The sequence below is a fragment of the Mus musculus genome, chromosome 9 (genome assembly GCF_000001635.26).
Source record: "Mus musculus strain C57BL/6J chromosome 9, GRCm38.p6 C57BL/6J".
Taxonomy (NCBI): domain Eukaryota; kingdom Metazoa; phylum Chordata; class Mammalia; order Rodentia; family Muridae; genus Mus; species Mus musculus.
The window spans coordinates 59,768,523-59,792,412 of NC_000075.6; the positions used below are offsets into that span (position 1 = coordinate 59,768,523).

General features: G+C 36.1%; 1 protein-coding gene across 13 annotated transcripts in view; it reads left to right on the top strand.

The window, feature by feature from the left end:
- Myo9a (myosin IXa) overlaps positions 1–23,890 on the top strand; it is a 178,019-nt gene that overhangs the window by 17,675 nt on the left and 136,454 nt on the right. For 11 of the 13 annotated variants that reach the window (XM_006511209.4, XM_006511210.3, XM_017313399.2 and 8 more), the window contains exons 2-6: positions 11,021–11,931; positions 14,949–15,043; positions 18,292–18,354; positions 19,893–19,992; positions 21,514–21,570. In XM_006511209.4, the coding sequence (XP_006511272.1) occupies positions 11,092–11,931; positions 14,949–15,043; positions 18,292–18,354; positions 19,893–19,992; positions 21,514–21,570 (1,155 nt within the window). In that variant the 5' untranslated portion in view covers positions 11,021–11,091. The remainder of the gene's footprint in view (positions 1–11,020; positions 11,932–14,948; positions 15,044–18,291; positions 18,355–19,892; positions 19,993–21,513; positions 21,571–23,890) is intronic. The other 2 variants (XM_006511215.3, XM_006511213.3) reach the window with 1 other exon arrangement.

The window sequence follows — 23,890 nt, forward strand, 5'->3', positions numbered from 1 at the left end:
AATTCTTTTTGACATAATTTTCTTTCTGCTATTAATGAACTAAAATTCTTTTTATATTTTATGAATTTGATGTGTATTGGTATTGATTCTCTTGTCTTTTGTCTTTCTGAAAATAAACATTTTAATCTAAATGTATAAAGGACATTTTTATTGCTTTCTCTTTTTTTAAAAAAATTATTTATTATTATACATAAGTACACTGTAGCTGACTTCAAATGCACCAGAAGAGGTCGTCAGATCTCATTACAGGTGGTTGTGAGCCACCATGTGGTTGCTGGGATTTTGAACTCAGAACCTTCAGAAAAGCAGTCATTGCTCTTACCTGCTGAACCATCACGCCAGCCCTGTAAAGGACATTTTAATCCCATCACGCAGGAGGTAGAGGTGGGTAGATCTCTGAATTTGAGGACAGCCAAGACTACACAGAGAGACCCTGTCTGGAAAAGTAAAAACAAAACAACAACAAAAACCAAACCAAAGAAAAGGATATTTTTTTAGAGTTTAGATTTCTATGTTGGCAAATTGTTTCTTTTAGAAATGTGTTTTCTCTTATTTTTTAGCTTCGGTTGTTTCTTATGAAAAGCAGCTGTCAATATTGTTACTCTCAAAGTAATGTGTTGTTTTTCTTGGGGTACATTACATTATTATTTAAAAATATTGTTTTATATGTATGGGTCTTTTGCTTGCATGTGTTTGTGTATACCACACTCATTCTTGGTGCTTGCAGAGATCAGAGGAGGAGGTTTTGATCTCTAGAGCTGGAAGTACAGACAGGCCTGGGCCTCCATGTGGTGCTGGGAATCAAACTCAGCTCCTCCAGAGGAGTTTTCAGGGCTTTTTACTCTGCTGAGCCATCTCTCAGCCTTTCTTTTCTTATCTTTTCTTTTTTAACCTTTGATTTCCCATAGAAAGCCCAGTTTGCTAATTTGTCTTGTTTTGTTTAGCTGAGTTTGGGACCTGTGGGTTTATGTATGAATTTTGGAAAAGTTCTGCAAACTTGAGACTTGTGTGCTGCTCACTCCCTTTATTTGTCCTTTAGGATGGTTTGGAATTGTCTCACTTGTCTGACTCTGATCCTGATCCCTTTTTGTTTCTCCTTCTCTCTCTCTCTCTCTCTTTTATTTTAGATGCTGTGCATTGATCTTTTTGAATCTGAATTTATAATTTATGCATGTATATATATGTGTGTGTTGTTAAGCCTATTCAGTAACTTTTTTCAGTAACTTTTTCATCTTAAATGTTGGGTTTTTTTCTTGTTGTTGTTGTGTTATTTTTTTTGAGATAGTCTCACTATGTAGTTCTAGAACTTGCTAAGTAGTAGAACAGGCTCACCTTAAATATATATTTTTTGCTGAGTCTTACTCTTTGGGTCTTTTTACTTTAAACTTATACTTCTCTGCCAAAATAAATCATTTCCCCTCCCTATTGGTATGTAAAATATATTTTTATAAGATTTGTTTTAAAAGCCATTCTATTTGAGTAATAAGTTTTTTTTTCTTTTTCTTGTTTCTGCATCACAGTTTCCTGGTTTCTTAGGTATATAAATATTATAGGTGCTAAGAACAGTACATTTCTAACTGCTGATTCTTGGAAAAAGGCATGTTAACTAAAAGGGTTTTAAACTAATGTATTTTTTTTCCTGACCTGAAATTTACTTATGTACTGGTATGCTACAACCATAGTTAGTTTAGGTTTTATTTTATGTTGTGTTTATTCAGTTTCCACTTTGTAACAAAATATGCTATTTAAGTTAGCTAGTTTCTCTTTCTCTATTTGCTTTATGTTATACCTCTGTTTTTGGCTTTTCAGTCTGGGAGACTTACTTTATCTTCCTCTTCTTTTTTTTTTTTTGGTTTTTGAGACAGGGTTTCTCTGTATAGCCCTGGCTATCCTGGAACCCATTCTGTAGACCAGGCTGGCCTCGAACTCAGAAATCCACCTGCCTCTGCCTCCCGAGTGCTGGGATCAAAGGCGTGCGCCACCACGCCCGGCTGTCTTCCTCTTCTACTCTTTGATTAGTACACAGTGATTTACGTTCCCATCCAAGTACTAGCCAGGCCTGACCATGGTTATTTTCCAAGGTCAGGCAAGATGGAATTAATTCAGTGTGTTGTGGCCATAGATTAACTGCTCCATTGCAAAGACTTTAGCTTATGTTGGGTAGCTTTGCTTCTGAAACTCCTGAATTTAAATCTGTCATGTCAGTCTAAGGATTGATTGTTTGCCCCTCTGCTCATCTTGAGTTTAAGAGTTGAATTATACTCTTTACTGTTTACTTAGAAAGTAAAGTCTAGAATTGAACTTGTTTAGGTTTTGGGTTTTTGTTTTTGTTATTCTCAGCTGTCAGATGAGTTTTACAATTTTGATTTTATAGTATATCCAGCCCTTTCTTTTTCTATAAGTAAGAGATTTTGTTATGACCCATATTCAGACTAGAATGAAAATTCTCAGAATTTCATTTTATTAGTTTCTTAATTTTTATAGATTCAAAAGCTGTTGTCATGCTCTTAAAAACTAATAGATTTGCTGGAACGATGGAGTGACTTAAGTATTCCATTTTTCAGTTTTGTTTCTGATTTTCACTGAAGATAGTAGAAACTACAGGAGTTTATGGTTAATTTTATTTATTTTTTTAAAATTTATTTATTTTTATATTTTGGTTTTTGAGATAGGGCTTCTCTGTATAGTCCTGGCAGTCCTGGAACTCACTCTGTAGATCAGGCTGGCATCAAACTCAGAAATCCACCTGCCTCTGCCTCCCAAGTTCTGGGATTAAATTCGTGCAACCACCACTGCCCAGCTTTTTTATTGTTAGTTAAGTATAGTAATAATGCTTTGTCAAACCTCCCTTCCCATAACTTATTTTTTTCCCCATGAGATAATCAGCTTTTAAAAAGGCAAGTGATGTGAAGGAAAGTTTTTCTTTTGTTTTTGGAAATGTGTGTGTTGTATCTGAGCTTTATTGTAATTGATTCCATAATTTTCAGAGCAATACTGCAACTAGAAACTTGTATGAAAGTAAGTTTGTTTATAGCTACTTTCATACTGTAAAGGCAGACTGAGTAGGATAGAGACTACATGACCTGCAAAAACATAACATATTTACTGTATGAACTTTACACACACACACACACACACACACACACACACACACACACACACACACTCACACTTAATGACTTTGGAACTAGACTTTGAGCAAATACCCGTGAGTAGCATTTCAAGTTAAGTAAGTGCTCCATATTCCAGATACTGCTTTTTACCTGTCTTTCCAAAAAATTTCATGGAGTGTCTTTGATGTACTAGACTGTAATAGTAAGTTCACAGTCTCTCTCTCAATGTTGTCATTTCTTGTTGGTTTCTTTCAATTAGTACCTACCTCAGTTCTACTTGTAAAAGTTGTCTAAATAGGGAAGAATTTCTGTATAATACAAGTGCATTTTTTTAAGTCCCCTAGGGCTTTGCTATGAAATCATTGTCATGTCAAACATTGTTAAATAGCTAATGCTGTCTATACTTATGTGCTCGTGTCAATGTGTCGCTTTTCCTAATCTATATTTTTCTTTTACTAGTTTAGTTTGTGCTTATAATCCTCCTATAGGAGTCTCTCGAATCCTGTAGTTGTAGCCTTGTACTATCCTCTTGAGTTTGATCAGTTTTTCAGAGATTATCTACTTACTGTATCTTAAGGTAGATTCTATTGAGACATGAGTAAAAGGATATGCAGGCTCAATGAGTCAAATTCACTACAGTAGAATGTATAAGACGTAATGGTTATAGTGCCAAATGTATTATTTTTTATTTTTTTTGAAGTTCGTAGATACAGATAATTGTGGTGATAGTTAATTGAGATAGTTGTGCTTTCTGACTTGTTGTAGGAGCATATAAATGATTTTTAATTATCTGGGGGCAGAGGTGGGAAATGTTTGGGTCTTGGTATAAATCTTAGGATCTTTAGAGCTAAAATGATTAATGTAAAGTCATACTTGAGCTTTACCTACAACTATCCCCCCTCCAACTTTAATCTATTATCCTTCAAGAAATTAGAGTATCTTGGTTATATGAGTATACATGTTGGTGTATATTTGTATGTACATGTGTGCAGTTGCATATATACATTTGCACTTTTATGTGGAGGGCAGAATTGATGTTGGAATGTCTTCCTCAGTTGTTGTCCACCTTATTTTTTTAAAAAGAGATTTATTTAGGCAAAACATTCATACATAAAATATTTCTTATAGCCTGGCAGTAGTGGTGCACACCTTTAATCCCATCACTCAGAGTCAGAGGCAGGTGGATTTCTGAGTTCAAGGTCAGCCTAGTCTACATAGTGAGTTCCAGGACAGCCAGAAAACAGAGAAACCCTGTCTCAAAACAAAACAAATAATAAAAGATTCAGCTATTTATATTTTGTATGTGTGTGAGAATGATTTGCTTGCATGAATATCTTTATACCAAAAATATCTTTATATCATGTGTCAGTGCCCATGAAGATTAGAGGAGGGTGTTAGTTAAACCCCTGGAACTGGAGTTATAGACAGCTTCTAGCCACCTTGTGGATGCTGGAGTTGAACCTCTTGAAGGGCATCCAGTCCTCTTAACTGCTGAGACATCTTTCCAGCTCCTCCATCTTATATTTGAGACAGTTTTTTTTTTTTTTCCTAATTTTAGATAGGCTGGTTGGCCAACAAGCTTCAGGGATCCCCTTTTCTCTACCTGTCTAGTTCTGGGGGACTATAGACAGTCCCTTGTTTTTTGAATATTTGTCTGGGAATCCCAATTCAGATTTTTAGTTTGTATGGCAAAACACTTAGACCAAGTCATCTCCTCAGTTCCCAACTGGAATATTTTTTAAAAACTGGCTATCATTATTATCATTTTTAAAAATTATGAAAATCTTACACTTATGGGTATTTTGCCTGCATGTGTGTCTGTGTACCATATACATTCTTGGGTAGCCTGCAGAAGGCAGAACTGTCGATCAAGATTTCCCAGAGCTGGAATTACAGTGATGGGATTTTTGAACCCAGGTCCGCTTGGAAGAACAGTATGTATCCTTAATTCAAGGCTATCTCTCTATGCCCCGTTACAGCTCTATGTGTGTGGTTGTGCTATAATCCCAGCACTTGTGAAATGAAGGCAAGAGAATCAGAAATTCAGGACAGTCAATAGCATTTAAGGATAATCTGGGATTTATGAGACTGCCTTAAAAAAAAAAACACAAAAGACAACAAAAACAGAAGCAGGGACTATTCTTTTACACTTATTTCTTTAAACGTGTGTGTGTGTGTGTGTGTATGTGTGTGTGTGTGTGTGTGTGGGTGGGGCGGGCGTGGGCACGTGTGCACTCCCCCTGCCTGTGTGCGGTGGGGCACAGTAGAGTTCAGAGGACAGCTTGAATCCTTCCATCTGGGTCTCATCTTGAGCCATCTTCTTAGTATCTTCTTTTGCATTTAGAATGGAACCCCAGACTACAAAGCACTGTGTAATATGATCTTTTTGAATGTCTGACCTCATCTTTTTACTACTTTCCTTCTTGGCTTGAACTACAGTGATTCCTTTTCATTTCTCAAAAGTTCCAAATTTGTTCTTGATTGAGACATTTTGCCTTCTTCACTCTTTGTAGCTTGAAGCATCTCTCCAAATTAGTATAATTGGCTTCCACATGCCCTCTAGGCTTTACTGCCTTGGAGAAACTTCTGAATGTCTCTGATAAATAAATTAGCGTGCTGGAGCTCTTTAGTATAATAATGATAGGCAAACTGTTGCCTACAAGCCGAATCCTGATGGCGGCCTGATTTTTGTCCTGAGAGCTAAAAATAGTTTTTTTGTTTTTTTTTTTAATTTTTAAGGCTACAAAAACAGCAAACAAACAAAAAACATTAATGTGAAAGATTCTTTGTTCTTCAAAGTATAAAATATTTACTGTTAATCCTTACTTTTACAGAAAAGTACTTTCTGAAATTATTTTGTTAATTTCTTTCCTAGTTTTGCTCATTACTCCACCCTCATGCTTTCTTGTTGAGTCTTGGAATGTTGATTGTGTGAAAGAACTGAGCCAATATATATATATATATGTATATATATGTGTGTGTGTGTATGTATGTGTGTGTGTGTGTATGTATATATATATATATATATATATATATATATATATATATATATATATATATATATATATATATATATAAAATTGCAGTTGAAAGGTCAGAAAAAGCAAGTGATAAAAAATGGTAGTTGAAGCCGGGTGGTAGTGGCGCACGCCTTTAATCCCAGCACTTGGTAGGCAGAGGCAGGTGGATTTCTGAGTTTAAGGCCAGCCTGGTCTACAGAGTGAGTTCCAGGACAGCCAGGGCTACACAGAGAAACCCTGTCTCGAAGAAAAAAAAAAGGTAGTTGATACTTCTTCCAAAATAGACAGAAGTGGTGTCTATTTAAACAATCAGCTCATACGACTGAACAACTCTCATAATTATATATATTAAAGGTGCAAATGTGAGTCTACATAGTATATCTCTTACATTGTTGAGCTGATTAATAGTATACATATCTGAAAAGTCACTGACCGCATGCAGACAGTCCTATTATGGAAGCATATGTTCCACAGAAAAACCACTTGAGTTGGGAGATGTCACACATCTCAAATAAGTACTGTATCCTTATGGATAGGTATGAGACTGTGGAAAGTGATGCTCAATATTAATACTTTGATGCTCATTTTATAGTTAGTGTTGGCTAGTAGACAGCCAATAGCTTAAAGAATTTCACACTCTTATGAATCCCACTAAAGCAAAGCTGACTTTTTGGCTATGCCATAGACTACAGCAAAGTTGGTGAGTTTATTAAGTAGAGATAAGGGAAACTATTTGCCTTATGTTTTTTTGTTTGTTTGTTTGTTTTGGTGGTTTTTTTTTTTTTTTTTTTTTTTTTTTTGAGACAGGGATTCTCTGTGTAGCCCTGGGTGTCCTGGAACTCACTCTGTAGACCAGGCTGGCCTTGAACTCAGAAATCCACCTGCCTCTGCCTCCCAAGTGCTGGGATTAAAGGTGTGTGCCACCATACCAGGCTCTCTGCCTTAGATTTGAAAATGCACAGGCATTTAGGGAAAGGGACATGAATGAAGTATACATTACATTTCCTGAGCCATGGGTATAAGCTTCTGGAGAGAAGATACTTTCAGTGTCTTTATAGTAGCTGTGTCTGTGTGTAATTATGCCTTTATGAGTTTCTAAGGATATAATTTACAAGATTTAAAAATTAAGCAAAGTTCAAAAAAAATAAAGTTTAAATTAAGTAAGAATTATATGAGGCTACTTTTCTTAAATATGAGTTACTTAAAGAATTTGGGTTTAAGAATAAGAGGAGTGCTCTTACACTTAAACTCAAGGTTACAAGTATTTTGTTTTCAAGCAAACATAGTTTATTGTTTCAGACATCCTTATTTAAGAGGTCTTTAGAAAAATGAGCATAATATCATTAGTTGAGAAGTTTTTTTGAGTCTTAGGCAACTGGAATCACAAACTAGATCCCAAGGTGAATGGGTTCTTTTCATTTCTGCACCCCAGTAATTTTTCCTCTTTTACTGTCTTGCCTCAATTAAGTATATCTGTCTTTAACAAGATCTCCAAATGTGCGAACTTTATGGAAGACATAAGTAGCTATGGATATATTCACTGTAGTTCTGATTCCCAAGACACATCAAAAGAAGTACTTAAGTGCAGGTTAATCTGAAATAAATTTTAGGATAAAAATAAAATGTGAAGAGAGTAACTCTTATTTTGCTTTACCTCTAAATTTGCTCCTGCATGTAAGTATTATATATTATATTCCTACCTATAATTGCCATTTCCTGATTTTTCTTCTAACCCTGTCTTACTTCAAATGCTAAGTTCTACTCATTCCATCTGATCTGTTGCCTATGTTGACAGTTGTAATAGTTTGACATTTATTGTATTAATCCAAACCTCTTTTTTAAAAGCTTGAGGACAAATTTTTGTTACAGCCTGAAAGAAAAATCCAAAGGCAAGAAAGTTGCCTGGAGGAAGGAGATGGAGAAAAGGAAGAGAGAAAACCATGACTTTCTGAGTTAGGCAGGGAGGGTTGGTACGCAGCCACATGCACAAAGGAGGGGGAGTAGAAGCTTCAGAGAAAGAGTAAGGAGTCCTAAAGTGTCAGGAAGTACATACCTACACATGCTTACATACTTACATATACATCATTAAAGCACACACAATACCGTTCATTATTAATAATTATTAATTATATGATTAATAACAACAATTGCTCACTACTAATACATCATTAAAAATAGTAATGCTTTTGAAAATTTTTAAATACTGTTATTAGGAGGAGTAAGTATTTTGAAGCTTCTGACTCTCCTCTCCTCCATTTTGGTGGTGATTGTGTTAAATATATAGCTCACTTTTGGTTACATCCAAATTTTTTTATGTTTGCCAGAAGGATAGCAAGTGATCTTGGCCTGAGCCATCTCTCAAATCCTAACAAAGCCAATTTTACGATATTAGTTTTTTTCTGTATGTTTGGAAGTTCTGCATGCATGTATGTATGAAAGTTCATTTGTGTGTGCAGATGTGTGTAGGCTCTTTGGTGTCTCTTAATAATATTCTCTATCCTATCTATTACGGTAACTTGTCTTACTTAATTTGGGGCTTGTTGTTTTAGTTAGTCTTGATTGTCAGTTTGTATTGGAGAGACCCTGTCTTTGCTGCTCACATGCTGGGTTGCCTTGCTTATCTACCTTTGAATGTGGCTTCTGGAGCTCTCAGCTCTTGAGATGCTTGTGTCACAGGGATGAACTTGTTGAGCCACTTCTTTTCCCATGGTACTAGTTTTGATCCACGAGCATTGGATATTTTTTTATATTCTAATGTCTTCAGTAAAACGTCTTCATTGTAGCTATTCACCTCTTTTTAGGCTGCTGTGAATGGGGTTGTTTGCTGATTTGAATTTTTTTCCCAGCTTGCTTATTAATGCTGTATGAAAATGGCTTGTTTCCTATATGTTGATTATTAATTTATTTTATCTTGCTACTGCTGAAAGTGTTTATCGGAACTGAGAATTTTCTGGCTGCATCATCTTTAGTGGTTTTTTTTTTTTTTTTGATCCCCCCCCTCTTTGTCTTTCTATGGTGTGTGTATGAGTGTGTGTGGGTGTTTGCACTGTGTGTGTTTGAATGGAGGCTTTGAGTGTCCTCTCATTATTGTGCACCTTTTTCCTTTGAGGAAGGATTCCCTGAACTTGGAGCTTATTTTTCATCTAGCTTGGCAGCCAGCAACTTACTTGCAACTCTCTCATCTGTAGCTGCTCTGCTATTTTACTACTTTGTTTTCAATACTTCAAATTCTCTTTAATAGTCAAAAGATGCTCATGTAAGGAAAAAAAAATCAAGTTTCAAAAGTGCATAATAGGTTTGCAGTAAGGCTTAAGCGATGAAAAAATATTGCTTAAAAAGCATACCTATAATGCTCATTCAAATTGATAAGGAAAAGAGAATTCATGAAAAGGGAAAAATAAATGATCAGCTGACATGGCAAATGAAAGGATTAGAGTAACCCAGACTTACTAATAATCAGAGAGATGCAAAATAGAATGAACTAGCCCTTTTAAATGTATTTTGACTGTGTGTGTGCATGCATATGCAGTGTACCACAGCACCTATGTAGAGGTCAGTGGACAACTTGAATGAGTTGGTTCTTTTCATTCCATCATAGAGTTTGCCAGGCATCAAACTCAGGTCATCAGGCCTGGGAGAAGGACCTTTATCCAAATAGCCAGTTTACCAGACCTCTTTTCATATATTAGACTCAGTTCTGACAAAATTAATGTTTGATATGGAGGCAGAAAATTTGAACTCTTTCATTCTTGCTTCCAGAACTATTGTTCAAATAACTTTTTAAAAATATCTGCCTTCTTCCATGTTTTTATATAGCAGAAGGTCCATGGCCCATATTAAAGGTGTATCCCCCTGCCTCAAGGTCCAGATCAAAAGGTGTGTTGTCTTTCCACCTCAAAGGGAACTAGTCATAAATCACCCACTTCAAACCAAGTAGTAAATTTCTTTCTTTCTTTTTAAATTATTTTCTTTATTTACATTTCAAATATTATCCCCTTTCCCCGTTTCCCTTCTGAAAACTCCCATCCCATTCTCCCTCACCCTGCTCACCCCCTACCCCTCCACCACACACACACCTGCTTCTTGGCCCTGGCATTCCCCTGTACTGGGGCATAGAACCTTCACCAGACCAAGGGCCTTTCCTCCCATTGATGACCGACTAGGCCATCCTCTGCTACATGTGCAGCTAGAGCCGTGAGTCCCACCATGTGTTTTCTTTGGTTGGTGGTTTAGTCCCAGGGAGCTCTGGGGGTACTGGTTAGTTTATATTGTTGTTCCTCCTATGAGGCTTCAGACCCCTTCAGCTCCCTGGGTACTTTCTCTAGCTCCTTTATTGGGGACCTTGTGCTCCATCCAATGGATAATTGTGAGCATCCACTTCTGTATTTGCCAGGCACTGGCAGAAGCCCTCAGGAGACAGCTATATCGGGGTCCTGTCAGCAGGCTCCTGTTGGCATCTGCCATAGTGTCTGGGTTTGGCTTATGGGATGGATCCCCAAGTGGGGCAGTCTCTGAATGGTTGTTCCTTCAGTCTTTGCTCCAAACTTTGTCTCTGTAACTCCTTCCATGGGTATTTTGTTTCCCCTTCTAATAAGGATTCTGAACTTCTGGGCTAATATCCACTTATCAATGCATATCATGTGTGTTCTTTTGTGATTGGGTTACCTCACTCAAGATGATAGCCTCCAGATCCATCCATTTGTCTAAGAATTCCATAAATTCATTGTTTTTAATAGCTGAGTAGTACTCCATTGTGTAAATGTAATACTTGTTCTTATACAGTGAGTTTATGTTCAGAAAGCTGTAGTCAATATGGTTGTTAAAGCTTTCATTTTTGAAAACAATATTCAATGTGACTGCTCAGTGTTTCTATCTTTTGTGTTCCAGTTCTTTTGCCAAGAAAATGGTTTGCCCAGTCCTGACCACATACTGTCCTTTCTGATGGGACAAGATCCAATATGAATGTAAGTGATGGAGGAAGACGACGCTTTGAGGATAATGAACACACATTGCGAATATATCCTGGGACAATTTCAGAAGGAACAATTTACTGTCCAATTCCTGCCAGAAAAAATTCCACAGCTGCTGAGGTGATTGACTCCCTTATAAACAGACTTCACCTAGACAAGACAAAATGCTATGTTTTAGCAGAGGTAAAGGAATTTGGTGGAGAAGAATGGATACTCAATCCAACCGACTGTCCAGTTCAGCGAATGATGTTGTGGCCCCGAATGGCTTTGGAAAATCGCTTGAGTGGAGAGGACTACCGTTTTCTTCTGCGAGAAAAAAACCTTGATGGGTCAATTCATTATGGTAGCCTCCAATCATGGCTACGGGTAACCGAAGAACGCCGCAGGATGATGGAGCGGGGTTTTCTTCCACAGCCTCAACAGAAAGACTTTGATGATTTATGTAGCTTGCCTGATTTGAATGAGAAAACTCTCTTAGAAAACCTACGGAATCGCTTTAAGCATGAAAAAATTTATACTTATGTTGGCAGTATTCTAATAGCTATTAATCCATTCAAATTTCTTCCTATTTATAACCCCAAATATGTCAAAATGTATGATAACCACCAGTTGGGAAAACTTGAGCCCCACATATATGCTGTGGCAGATGTAGCTTATCATGCGATGCTTCAGCGCAAAAAGAATCAGTGTATTGTGATTTCAGGAGAGAGTGGTTCTGGGAAGACTCAAAGCACAAACTTTCTTATTCACCACCTTACTGCTCTCAGTCAGAAAGGATTTGCCAGTGGAGTAGAACAGATTATTCTTGGAGCTGGACCAGTACTTGAGGTAAGGTATATAGAAATAGTTTTCTCTCCCCCTGCCCCCCTTTTTAAAAAAAGATAAAGTCTTTCTACATAGCTCTAGCTTTCCTATGCCCAGCAACTCTCTATGTAGACCAGGCTGGCCCTGAATTTACAGAGATCCACATATCTTTGTCTCCTTAGTGCTAGGATTAAAGGCATGTGCCACCACACTCAGCTAGAAATAATTTTCTTAAATCTTCAAGGAAAGATTGGTAAATGTGAGAAGATGACATCATTTTTAGTGGCCAGGGGAAGCTCAAAGTGGCAAAGAAACAAGGCAGATAGGATACTAATTTATCTTTGGAAGTGATTCTTACAGGAGTTAGGATTGCTTGTCACTCAGTGATAAGAGCACTACTTGATATGTGTAAGCCATGCATTCTAACGCTAGTACTATCAAAAGAAAAAAGCTAAAAAGAGTTTCTTTTGAGTCACTGGAATAGTAGCCTATCTCTTTACAAAGAAGCAGGACAAAATTCTATTTGTATTTGGCTTGACAAAGAACATGAAAACTGGGATTCAATATAATGTGATACTTCTGGAAATAAAGTTTCTCTAGGGTGTGATTATTAGTTTTGCTACTTGTTCTTGGTTGTTTTGTGACTTCTGAACTAATATCTTAAATACTGTATTCTTTTGTACATGGGATCATATAATTCTCCATTGTTTTTTGTGGTTGTGAATGGATGGGAACATTTAAAGATGCCCACACATATTAATGCTCTCAGGTTTTTCTTTGAGGGTTTGTATTCTTGTTGAAGCATTCTTTTTACCCTTATTAAGCTGCTAAGAATCAACTTCATTTTCTCTTTTATTTTCTGTTTCATACAGCCTCAAATTCAAATACAAGTCTGAGCTCTTTTCTGAATATACATATATATTCCTTGACGTTTGCAAACGTCGTGCATGCACATAGCTTTCTACATGTATAGCAATCTTTAATGCTTTTTTAAAGAAATTTTGTATTATTATTTTATGAATATGAGTGTTTTGGCTGCATGCATGTTTGCATGTGTGCAGTGCTGGCAGAGACCAGAAGAGGGTATTGGATATCCTGGAGCTAAAGTTTTCAGTGGGTATTAGCCCCATTAGAATTAAATACTGGTTCTTTCAGAGAGCAGCCAGTGCCTTTAACTGTCAAGTCACCTATCTTAGCCCTGTCTTTCATACCTTTTTTTTTTTTAAGATTTATTTTATTTATTTTATGTATATGGGTACACTGTAGCTGTACTGATGGTTTTGAGTCATCATGTGGATGCTGAGAATGGAGGTTGCTTACTCTGGTCAGCCCCGCTCGCTCCTGCCTAAAGATTTATTTTTATTATATCTAAGTACACAATAGCTGTCTTCAGACACACCAGAAGAGGGCATCAGATCTCATTACAGATGTTGTGAGCCACTTTGTGGTTGCTGGGAATTGAACTCAGGACCTTCAGAAGAGCAGTCAGTGCTCTTAACTGCTGAGCCATCTCTCCAGCCCTTTCATACCTTTTCAAGCCTGTTTTATACATGTAATTATGAGGTCCACTTTATTATTACCACCTTAGGTATTTTTAGTACTTAAACAGTTGCCTCTGATTGTTTTGGAGAAACAAACATGATGGTGTAATGGGTGTGGAGAGGCTATTTTCAGTGAGTGATCAGTAAGTCAGTTTAGATGAAGACAACACTTTGAGATTTTTTTCTGGAAATGCTAGACAGGTTAAATTGTGGTGACCAGTGCTGTGGAAGAACCTCAGCCTTGTTCTAGTGGTGTCAACACTGCTTGTCATTATCCCCTTGCCTGGTATACACTTTGGGTGATGATACAGAGGACATATAGTTGTCTTATCATCTGTACAATAGCTTTGTTTTAAATAGATAATTATAGTACTTTACTTGAATTTCATTTGTGTACTTCTAGAATGATCAGTTTTTATGTAATTATTTTCTTAGCCTTTTCTGCTTTGCAAAATGCTTTAGTATAAACTTAAGAAATTTGCTGCCCTTGGAATATGAAGAAATCTTGACATTAATGAGATTATTTTATTTTAAAAGAATTTGTTGTATTTAATGAGCCTCTTTGTGTGGCTTCAAGCCACCAGCATACTCCAACCCTTCCTCCTCCAGAAAAACAAAAACAAAACAAAACAAAAAAACCCTACTCCACATCCTGAATTTCCTCCTTAGCTTTTCTGCATATGCATTTTGTCTTCACAATGACAGGCTGCTTATGCAGAATCATGTTAGTGATGGGGCAGCCCTGGTCCTGTTTTTGGCATCATTTACCCACGTCTGCTCACTCACCAATCTCCAAAGTTTTCCAAAGTTGACAGGTAGAAGCTTTGGTTCCTCTTTATCTGGTAATGCTGGTAATGCCATTTAGAATCATCTGACCATATTCGTTGTATTTGGTCCTGTGGTGATTTAAGCCATCAGCATTTCCTGGGCCTCCTGGGTACTTCTGGTGTTTACAAATGTGGCTATTGCTATGGCTTCCATGACTCTGAAGTTGCTGGGAACAAAAAACCATGTGTTTGTTTGTTTGTTTGTTTGTTGTTGTTTTTCTAGATAGGGTTTCTCTGTGTAGTCTTGACTGTCCTGGAATGATCTGTAGATCAGGCTGGCCTCAAATTCACAGAGATCTACCTGTCTCTGCCTCCCGAGTGCTGGGATTAAAGGCATGGGCCTGGCAAAGAAACATATTTTCATTTTATTACTTTTGTGTATGTGTATATGAATATATGTGTTATATGTACACATGTATGTGGGTGGAGGAAGTACCTGTAGACATAGAAGTAGAAACAAGACAAGCATATTGTTCTACACTGTCACTGTCTATCTTCATTCCTTTGAGGTCTTTCACTAAATCTGGAACCAATTAAATGGCCAGCAAGTCTCAACCTTCCTCCTCTCCATCTGCCTATTGTGTTGGAGTTACAGGTGTTGTGCATCCCCATAATGGGCTTTTTAACGAATGTTTAAAAATTATTTTTAAATAAAAACTATTTATTTTTACAGGCCTTTGGAAATGCAAAGACAGCTCATAATAACAATTCAAGTCGTTTTGGCAAGTTTATTCAAGTAAATTACCAAGAAACAGGCACTGTACTTGGGTAAGTACTGCCACTTTAGAAGCACCCCCCCACACACATGTATATATATTATATATGCACATATGCTTGGTACATATACACATACACACATTAAAATCTAATTTATTTTCAGTGTATGTGTATACCATGTAAATTCAGTGCTCTTGGAGGATAGAAGAGAGGGCATCAAATACCCTGGAACTGGAGTTACAGATGGTTGTTAGCTGCCATGTGAGAGCTAGGAATTGTACACAAATCCTTTGAAAGAGCAGCCATTGCTCTTAATTGCTGAGTTATTTCTCCAGCTCCTGGAGCATATTTGTATTTTAGTTATTACTAGTTTCATAAGCTATGATTATGATATTGATATCTGCATAAATTTTTTCCCACATTTTTAGTGGGTTCAAACTGAAAAAGTTGTAGGACTAATTATAATGAGAAAGTTGTAAGACTAATTATAATTCTTAACATGCTTATACTTGTTACCTGTTGACAGTTGCATGTATTTATGTTTATATTGTAAATTTTCTAAAATTTATTTTCAAGTTAGGAACTGATCCTTTATTTTATTTCTGAAGATAATCACATTTTTCTACATATCTAAGTTAGTATTCTCCCAATCAAGGTATTTGATTTTGATACAATAAAAAGCCGTATATTTTCTGTGATGAGTCATCTGATTTTCCTAGCAATGTATTTTATAGGTTAAAGATTAACAGTATTCTTTAGACCAGCTTTAGATTTTCAACAGAAGGAAATGGAAATTACAGAGTTCCCATATATCATTTCCATCTCTTCCAGCATAGCTTTCCTTGTTAGAAATTTTGTGTTGGTGTGCTCTGTTTGTTAAAGTTGATGAGCAGTGTTGTTACTATATTTTTATTAATTGTGAAATTTATAACTTGTATTAATGTTTGCTCATTGTGTTTTACATTCTTTTGGCTTGAGAACTACAGAGATGCTATTTACAGTTTCCATTTTAGTACAGACAATATAGTTTTACTGTGCTAAAAATCTTTTGTGTTTGGCTTATTCAGCCTTTTTACCTTCTAGGTCTTTGTAACTACTGGTCTTATCCTGTCTCCATACTACTTTTTCCAAAATGTAGAGTTGGAATCGTATTGTAGCCTTTTCAGTAGCTGAAATGCATATTATGTTAATGTTGCATATTAAATCTCATCAAAGTTGTGTTTGGGATCTATATAGATAAACATGTCTTCCTTCTGAAATGCATTGTACTTTTTTTCTCTCTCTAATATTGAACTATTTTGCATTTCAGGAAAATTTCTCAATACAAACTCATACATATATACCATACATGTAAATTGTTATTCTTCTAATTTATGGTTATTATTATGATTTTTATACCCATATTAATAGGTAGATGATAGCTTATTTTTTATGCTATTTGAATTATACCTCAATCTTATGTATTTCTTGTTTAAAAAAAAAACATGGCCAAAACTACTGTGCATATAATGTTTTTGCCCACCTTTGAAGAACCTAAAACCAATGTTATCAACAACCACAAAAGTCCATGGGAGATGTTCAATAGCAGTTTCATAGGTCATTTCTTTTCTTGATTCTTGAGACTTACCAGTTTACAAAGGCTCAGTTGGTACTTTTTCTCTTAAAGTGGGATATGGTCAAGGAGTTAGGCTTATAGTTGTGTTTCAGAAGAGAATGGCAATAGGTAAAGCCATATGTATTGCTTTTAACCCCAAATGTAATAAGAATCTTCATTGCTTAAGATAGTTTTGTGAATTAGAAAATATATGTCTAGTTTCCTTTATTGAAGGAAATGCAGGCTCTTCTGTTGATTTCATAAAAATGTTTAAACATTTTTTCTATGGGGAACACAAACCGAGTAAACAATATATTTGGATTGAACATTATTAACTCATTTTTTTATTTATTGAGCATAGATTTGTGGGGTGCATTTTGAGTATCAGGCATTGTTTTAAATATTGAAGATTAAGAAAACCTATGTAAACATGTTTTTTGCCTTGGACTTTTTCATTGTCTTTTGGGGAAATATGAATATAGGCTGATTATAGTAAATGATAATTCGTTTGAGGTATGTTTCTGGAGGCCTTATGAAAAACATTGGTATTTATGTTGAGTATTAAAAATTTGCCAAGTGAAAGGACAAGGAAATAATTTTATGAAGTGAGAAATTGTCTTTAGTAAATGACTGTCATCATAACAAGAACTTATATTTGAAGAGGCAAGAAAAATATGTGTATAGCATTATCATAGAGGTTAGATGGTCAAATTGAATATAAAACTAATATAATTATCTTGACATCGTGAGGTAAATTTTAGATAATTTTATTTAAAAAGTCAAATATACACAAAGTAGAAAAAAATAGAGCAAGGACATCCTAGGTAGATTCAATAATGATTATGTCTTAACATATTTAATTCATTTGTCTCTTCTTTTTCTTCAACAATGATTAAGTCTTAACCATATTTAATTCATTTGTCTTTTCTTTTTCTAAGCTGGCTTTAAATAAAGTCTCAGACATATGTGATCTGTTCAGCACTGTGCTGAGCAGATAAATGTAGAAGCATAATATGACCATCTCATTCTCTGTACTGATAGCTTGTGTTCTAGTAGAACTCATGGATTAGGATGGAAGAAAAAGAGATGTCTAGGAAGTAGTAAAACTGAAAGTCAGGCTTTGTAGTGAAATCAGACATGGGCTCATATTCATATGATGACTGTTGCTGATTGCTAGTAGATGATTTTGATTTTTTTTTTTTATTTTTAAAACAGGGTTTCATTGTGTATTTACTCTTGATATGTTCACTTATCTCATGCACTAGCCATTTGATGACTTAGGATTTTGAGAATTTGGGCTGGTGAGATAGCTCAGTGGGTAAGAGCACCCGACTGCTCTTCCGAAGGTCAGGTGTTCAAATCCCAGCAATCACATGGTGGCTCACAACCATCTGTAATGAGATCTGATTCCGTCTTCTGGAGTGTCTGAGGACAGCTACAGTGTACTTACATATAATAAATAAATAAATAAATAAATAAATAAATAAATCTATCTTAAAAAAAAAGAAAGAAAGGATTTTGAGAATTTAACATGGATAATGCTAATATCATCTCTAACAGTTAGAATGGTGGATGTGTAGCTGTCATCTGATAAATGATCCTTACAGTTTTGAACTGTCTAAATAAATAAAATCTATGTTATATTAAACTTTATTATTTATATAAACTAATTTTTATTATATCAACCAATTTTATTTTTTTCCAGGGCCTATGTTGAAAAATATCTTCTGGAAAAATCTAGACTTGTTTATCAAGAGCATAATGAACGGTATATGTTTTTATTTGTATTCTGTGGTCCTTATTCCACTGTATATTGTGCACAGATTTTATATTTATATTAACTACTATTTCTTTCTTGGGTGGAATGCTATATTTTTTAATTCAGTTGGAAGATTTTTATTGGCTATTGTCTTAGTCAGGGTCTCAATTCCTGCACAAACATCATGACCAAGAAGCGAGTTGGGGAGGAAAGGGTTTATACAGCTTACACTTCCACACTGCTGTTCATCACCAAAGGAAGTCAGGACTGGAACTTAAGCAGGTCAGGAAGCAGGAACTGATGTAGAGGCCATGGGGGGATGTTTCTTACAGTAGGCTTGCTTCCCCAGTTTGCTTTTTTTTTTTCTTCCTTCGAGACAGGGTTTGCCCTGGCTGTCCTGGAACTCACTCTGTAGACCAGGCTGGCCTTGAACTCAGAAATCCACCTGTCTCTGCCTCCCAAGTGCTGGGATTAAAGGCATGCGCCGCCACTGCCCGGCTAAACCTTGTATTCTTGAATGAGTTTCATAGGCACAGTGCGTATCTAAGAGTAACAAAATTAATTTAAAATTTTTGTCAATATACAAAGATTTATACCAATGAAAACTTTAAACCTGTATCATATCAATTCTGTACCAATATAAGAATAATGTAACTTCAATTCTGTATCAGAAATTAGAGATTTCTACCATTGTAAAATTATGACTATAAAATTTTTTGTATAAGAGTAAGTTTAGCAATCCATCCCATATATCTATTTTCTTATAATATTATGCTGTCCCCCTTTTTCTTTTCAACCCCCTTCCCTTTACTTAAGAAAGAAAAGATAGAGAAGAAGGAAAGACAGAAATCCCCAAGTCTAAGTTCTTTATTTAGTTTTCTCCCTGTCCAAAATTATGACCATTTCCAAATTATCTCTTAAAATACCAGTCTATTTATAATTTACAAAATAACCATAACCAGACACCCAAACCCAAGGAATTGGGATGATGATCCTCCATAGCTTCTTCCTGCTGAATTGGGGCAATGGATATTATTTTTTTTAAGGGGTGGGGAAGGGTAGAAGTATTGGAAAAATAGGTTAGACTTAAGAAAGCTAGCTTTAGCATTTGTTATCCAGTCTGTGTATGCTTAAAAAGTACAGGGCTTGACTGATATTCTGACTGGATCTGTCTGCAAGTCTGGATGAACCGAGGTCATCGGGAATCAGCAGCTATTTCTGAAGCTGTTCGAGGAGCAAGTCTCTGGAAGCAGCATCAAGTGAGGCAGGATTACGCAGGGAGCTAGAACAGCAGGTCTTTTCAGCATCCCTGAGGATGAATCTTGACAGAGCTGCGTCTTGTTCATTCTGAAATATATGAATCTTACAACAAAATTTTTAGTACTGTAAGGTATTTGTATGAATTGTGCAAGGTGTACAGATAAGTTAAGGATACATATTTGCTCCTTGTTTGAGCAGGTGAAAGACAACTGTCTTTTTTATGACCAAACAAAATAAAAAATGTTTCTAGAATTAGTCATGTTCATTATATGTTTTGTTCCCAACAGGAACTATCATGTATTCTATTACCTTCTCGCAGGAGCAAGTGAGGAAGAGAGGTTAGCATTCCACCTTAAACAGCCTGAGGAGTACCATTTTCTCAACCAGGTAAGAACTCATGAAAAACATTTTGAAATGTAGAGCATGATTAAATTTTAGTTACTGAGGAAGTTTTGTAGTGCTTTTATATATAGATATATTTTGCCTTTATGTAGACAGTCCAAAAAAATTATGTGGCATATCCTCCAAATTTAAAAAGGATTATCTACTTCATATAAGGGGTAAAAATTATGTATGTTTTATGTGCATTTTGTGAGATTCTTTTAATAATATTAAACTGTTTTATCATACTTTCTTATCAGAAAAATGTTACATTCTTTTTGTCATGAATGACCTTTAACATACCCAGGATGTTAAGTATAACTGTTGATTAATGCTTGCGAATTGCAGAGAGATTGCTTTGAACTTGATTTGCATGTTTTGTACTCTAATGCACATATGTCTGCATGCTATGATACTAGCATAGAATATTACTGTATAATTTAATGAACAGTCCTCTTAAACATTCTATAGAACCCGGGCATAATGGCTCATTCCTGTAATCCTAAGTCATTTGGGAAGCTGATGCAAGAGGATTACCATGCTTGGTCTCTATAATGAATCCCAGGGCAGCTTGTGCTACATTGTGATTTCTTGTGGTTAAAAACAAAACAAAATAGAACAAAGCATCAGTATGAAATTTCTCAAAGGCAAATGATGTAGAGAATGTATTTTTTTTCTTTAAAATTCAGAATTCAGCTTTAAGCTTTCATATTGAGGAATGATCTTCATACATTTTTCAGATATAGATTTCTCTATTTTTCTATTCCTCATATTAAAATTTCAAATCCAATTATTAGTGGAATTGTTACTATAGTATATTACTTAAAGAATAAAATAATCCCTCATTTTTTTGTTTGAGGGAAAATATTATATTTATAGGAAAAATGTCTTTATGACAATGAAAAGTACCCTTAGGATTTTTTTTAATTTAATTTACACTTGAGTGAGTAAAAAATTTTCAGTTAAATATTATCAAAGTAACACCATGGACTTTTCTTCAAATGTACAGTATGCTCTACCTGGTATTTTTTAACTTTACAACTTCATATTAATATAAACTTCCTTAACTTCATGTTAATAGATCTAGAACTTAGAAATTATATCACTTTCTGTTTGACTGCTAGGGTATTTTAACTATACATAATTAAGTATATTTTTAAAAAATTACTAATTCAGCCTGAGTAATTATTTTTTTTAAACAAAGTTGTAAGCACTTAGAAATGAGATAATTTTTACTGATTCAGTATTTTATAGTCTTTCTGACATTTTTTGTGTAAGGAGTAGTAACAGCATACATGCATAATATCAGTACTGATAGGATAAAGAACTTAGTGATTAATACAAATATCAAAGCCACTGGGCAATGACATGTATAAGTTGAATAGAATAATAATAATCTCCCAGAATTTCAATATTTATTTAGTTTTTATTAGAGTATGTTGCTATACAAAATGCATCTCAGAGATCATTACAGAAGTATAATTCCACCCTAATAACTTCTACCTAACTAATGTACCTTACTTTCAGATAACAAAGAAACCTCTCAGACAGAGCTGGGATGATTATTGCTATGATTCTGAGCCGGTCAGTACAAGTACCTAAATATTTTTTGTTCCTGTTAAAGGGACTTCACATTGCTCATTCTCATTCATCTTTATCAGTCAGCATGAAGATGAGCTGATACATCAACAATGCAAGGAAAGAGGATCACTAGTTTTTATTACTTTGAATGGTTGATTTGTGTGTAATAGTTTGTTGCTAGACCAATTTACTATTTTTATATATTGAGCTTAATGTTTAATCTTCATTAAACATTTACTTTCACAGAGAGTACATTGACTGCATCCCTGATGGCCAGCACTGTAGTGGCTGTTTCAACTCCAGTAATTCCCCTTTCCCCTCAAGGTTTTTATTGTTTTTGTTTTAGTGCAGTGTGACTGCTAGTTACACTCTTTACCATTAAGCTTCATCCTTAGTTTGATGCTTACTTTTTGGAATTATTTTTAGTGGCTAAATCGATAGCTTAGTGGTTAAGAGTGTTTGCCTCTTTTCTAGAGGATGAGAATTTAGTTCCAAGGACAGTGTCAAATGGCTTGTTATAGCTACCTGTAACTCCAGCTCCAGGTGATGTAATGCCAAGCACCCAGTGTAAAGTGGCTTGTTACAACTGTCTGTAACTCCAGGTCCAGGTGATCTAATGCCCCTTGGCCTCTGAGAACACACACCTGCATCCACATGTACACACACACACACACACGCATGAATCAAATAAAAATAAGTCTTTAGAAAATGAAGTGACATCACTTTTTAGGAACTAGGGAGATAGCTCATTAGAGGAAATGCTTCTTGTACAAACATGAACACTAAAGTTCAGATTCTGTACTCCACAGCTGAGGGTATAAAAAGGCAGAAACCATGAGCTCTTTGGCTAATTAACCTAACCCTAACTGAAATAATAAGTCAAGTTCAATGAGAGACCCTGTAGCAGATAAATAAGGTGGAGAATGATAGAGGATGACACCTGTTGTAAATTTCTGCCTTCCACATGTATTGGGTATTAATCTTTTTCATATAAACTGAATGTTTATAATGAATGTTCTTTTTCTCTGTTTTTTTTGTTTTGTTTTGTTTTTGTTTCTGTTTTTTATGTGTAATAGAAGCTCCTATAAAAACTTTTGTCTGGCAGGGAAAAAGTGTCTTTAATCTCAGCACTTGGGAGGCAGAAGCAAGGGCAGAGGCAGAGGCAGAGGGGCAGAGGCAGAGGGGCAGGGCCAGAGGGGCAGGGCCAGAGGGGCAGGGCCAGAGGGGCAGGGGCACAGAGGGGCAGGGGCACAGAGGGGCAGGGGCGCAGAGGGGCAGGGGCGCAGAGGGGCAGGGGGGCAGAGGGGCAGGGGCAGAGGAGAAGGGGGGCAGGGGAGCAGAGAGGGGCAGAGAGGGGCAGAGGCATCTCTGAGCTTGAGACCAGAATGGTCTACAGAGGGAGTTCCAGGATACCCAGAACCACACAGAGAAACCCTATCTTAAACTGATAGGCAAACAAACAAATATACATACAAACAAAAAACCTTTGCCTTAATCACCGCTAAATTATTGATATTCTTATAAGCAAGATTATTTTATGGGACTGGTCAGATGGCTCAGCAGTTGACCATTGATTCATTGACTGCTTTTTCAGAGAACTCAGGTTCAATTTCCAGCACCCACATGGCAGCTCACAACTGTCTGTAACTTCAAGATCTGACACCTTCGCGCAGACATGCATGCAGGCAAAACACCAATGCACATTTTAAAAAAAGATTATTTTGTGGAACTAGAAAGATGGCTCAGGCCAGGCAGTGGTGGTGCATGCCTTTAATCCCAGCACTTGGGAGGCAGAGGCAGGCGGATTTCTGAGTTCAAGGCCAGCCTGGTCTACAGAGTGAGTTCCAGGACAGCCAGAGCTATATAGAGAAACCCTGTCTCGAAAAACCAAAAAAAAAAAAAAAAAAAGAAAGATGGCTTAGAGGTAGCACTTTTTTTTTTTTTTTTAAGATTTATTTATTTATTTATTACATGTAAGTACACTGTAGCTGTCTTCAGACACTCCAGAAGAGGGCGTCAGATCTCGTTACAGATGGTTGTGAACCACCATGTGGTTGCTGGGATTTGAACTCTGGACCTTTGGAAGAGCAGTCGGGTGCTCTTACCCACTGAGCCATCTCACCAGCCCGAGGTAGCACTTTTTGCTACTGCAGAGGACCATGACTTAGTTCCTAGCACCCATGTTTGACACCCGTTACTCAAGTTTCAGGGATCCTGTGGCCTCTCTTAGTCTCTGAAGGCACCTAAATTCATGTGTATATACTTACACATAGACACATGGACATTACACAGAAATAAAAAATTTTTAAAAATGTATTTATTT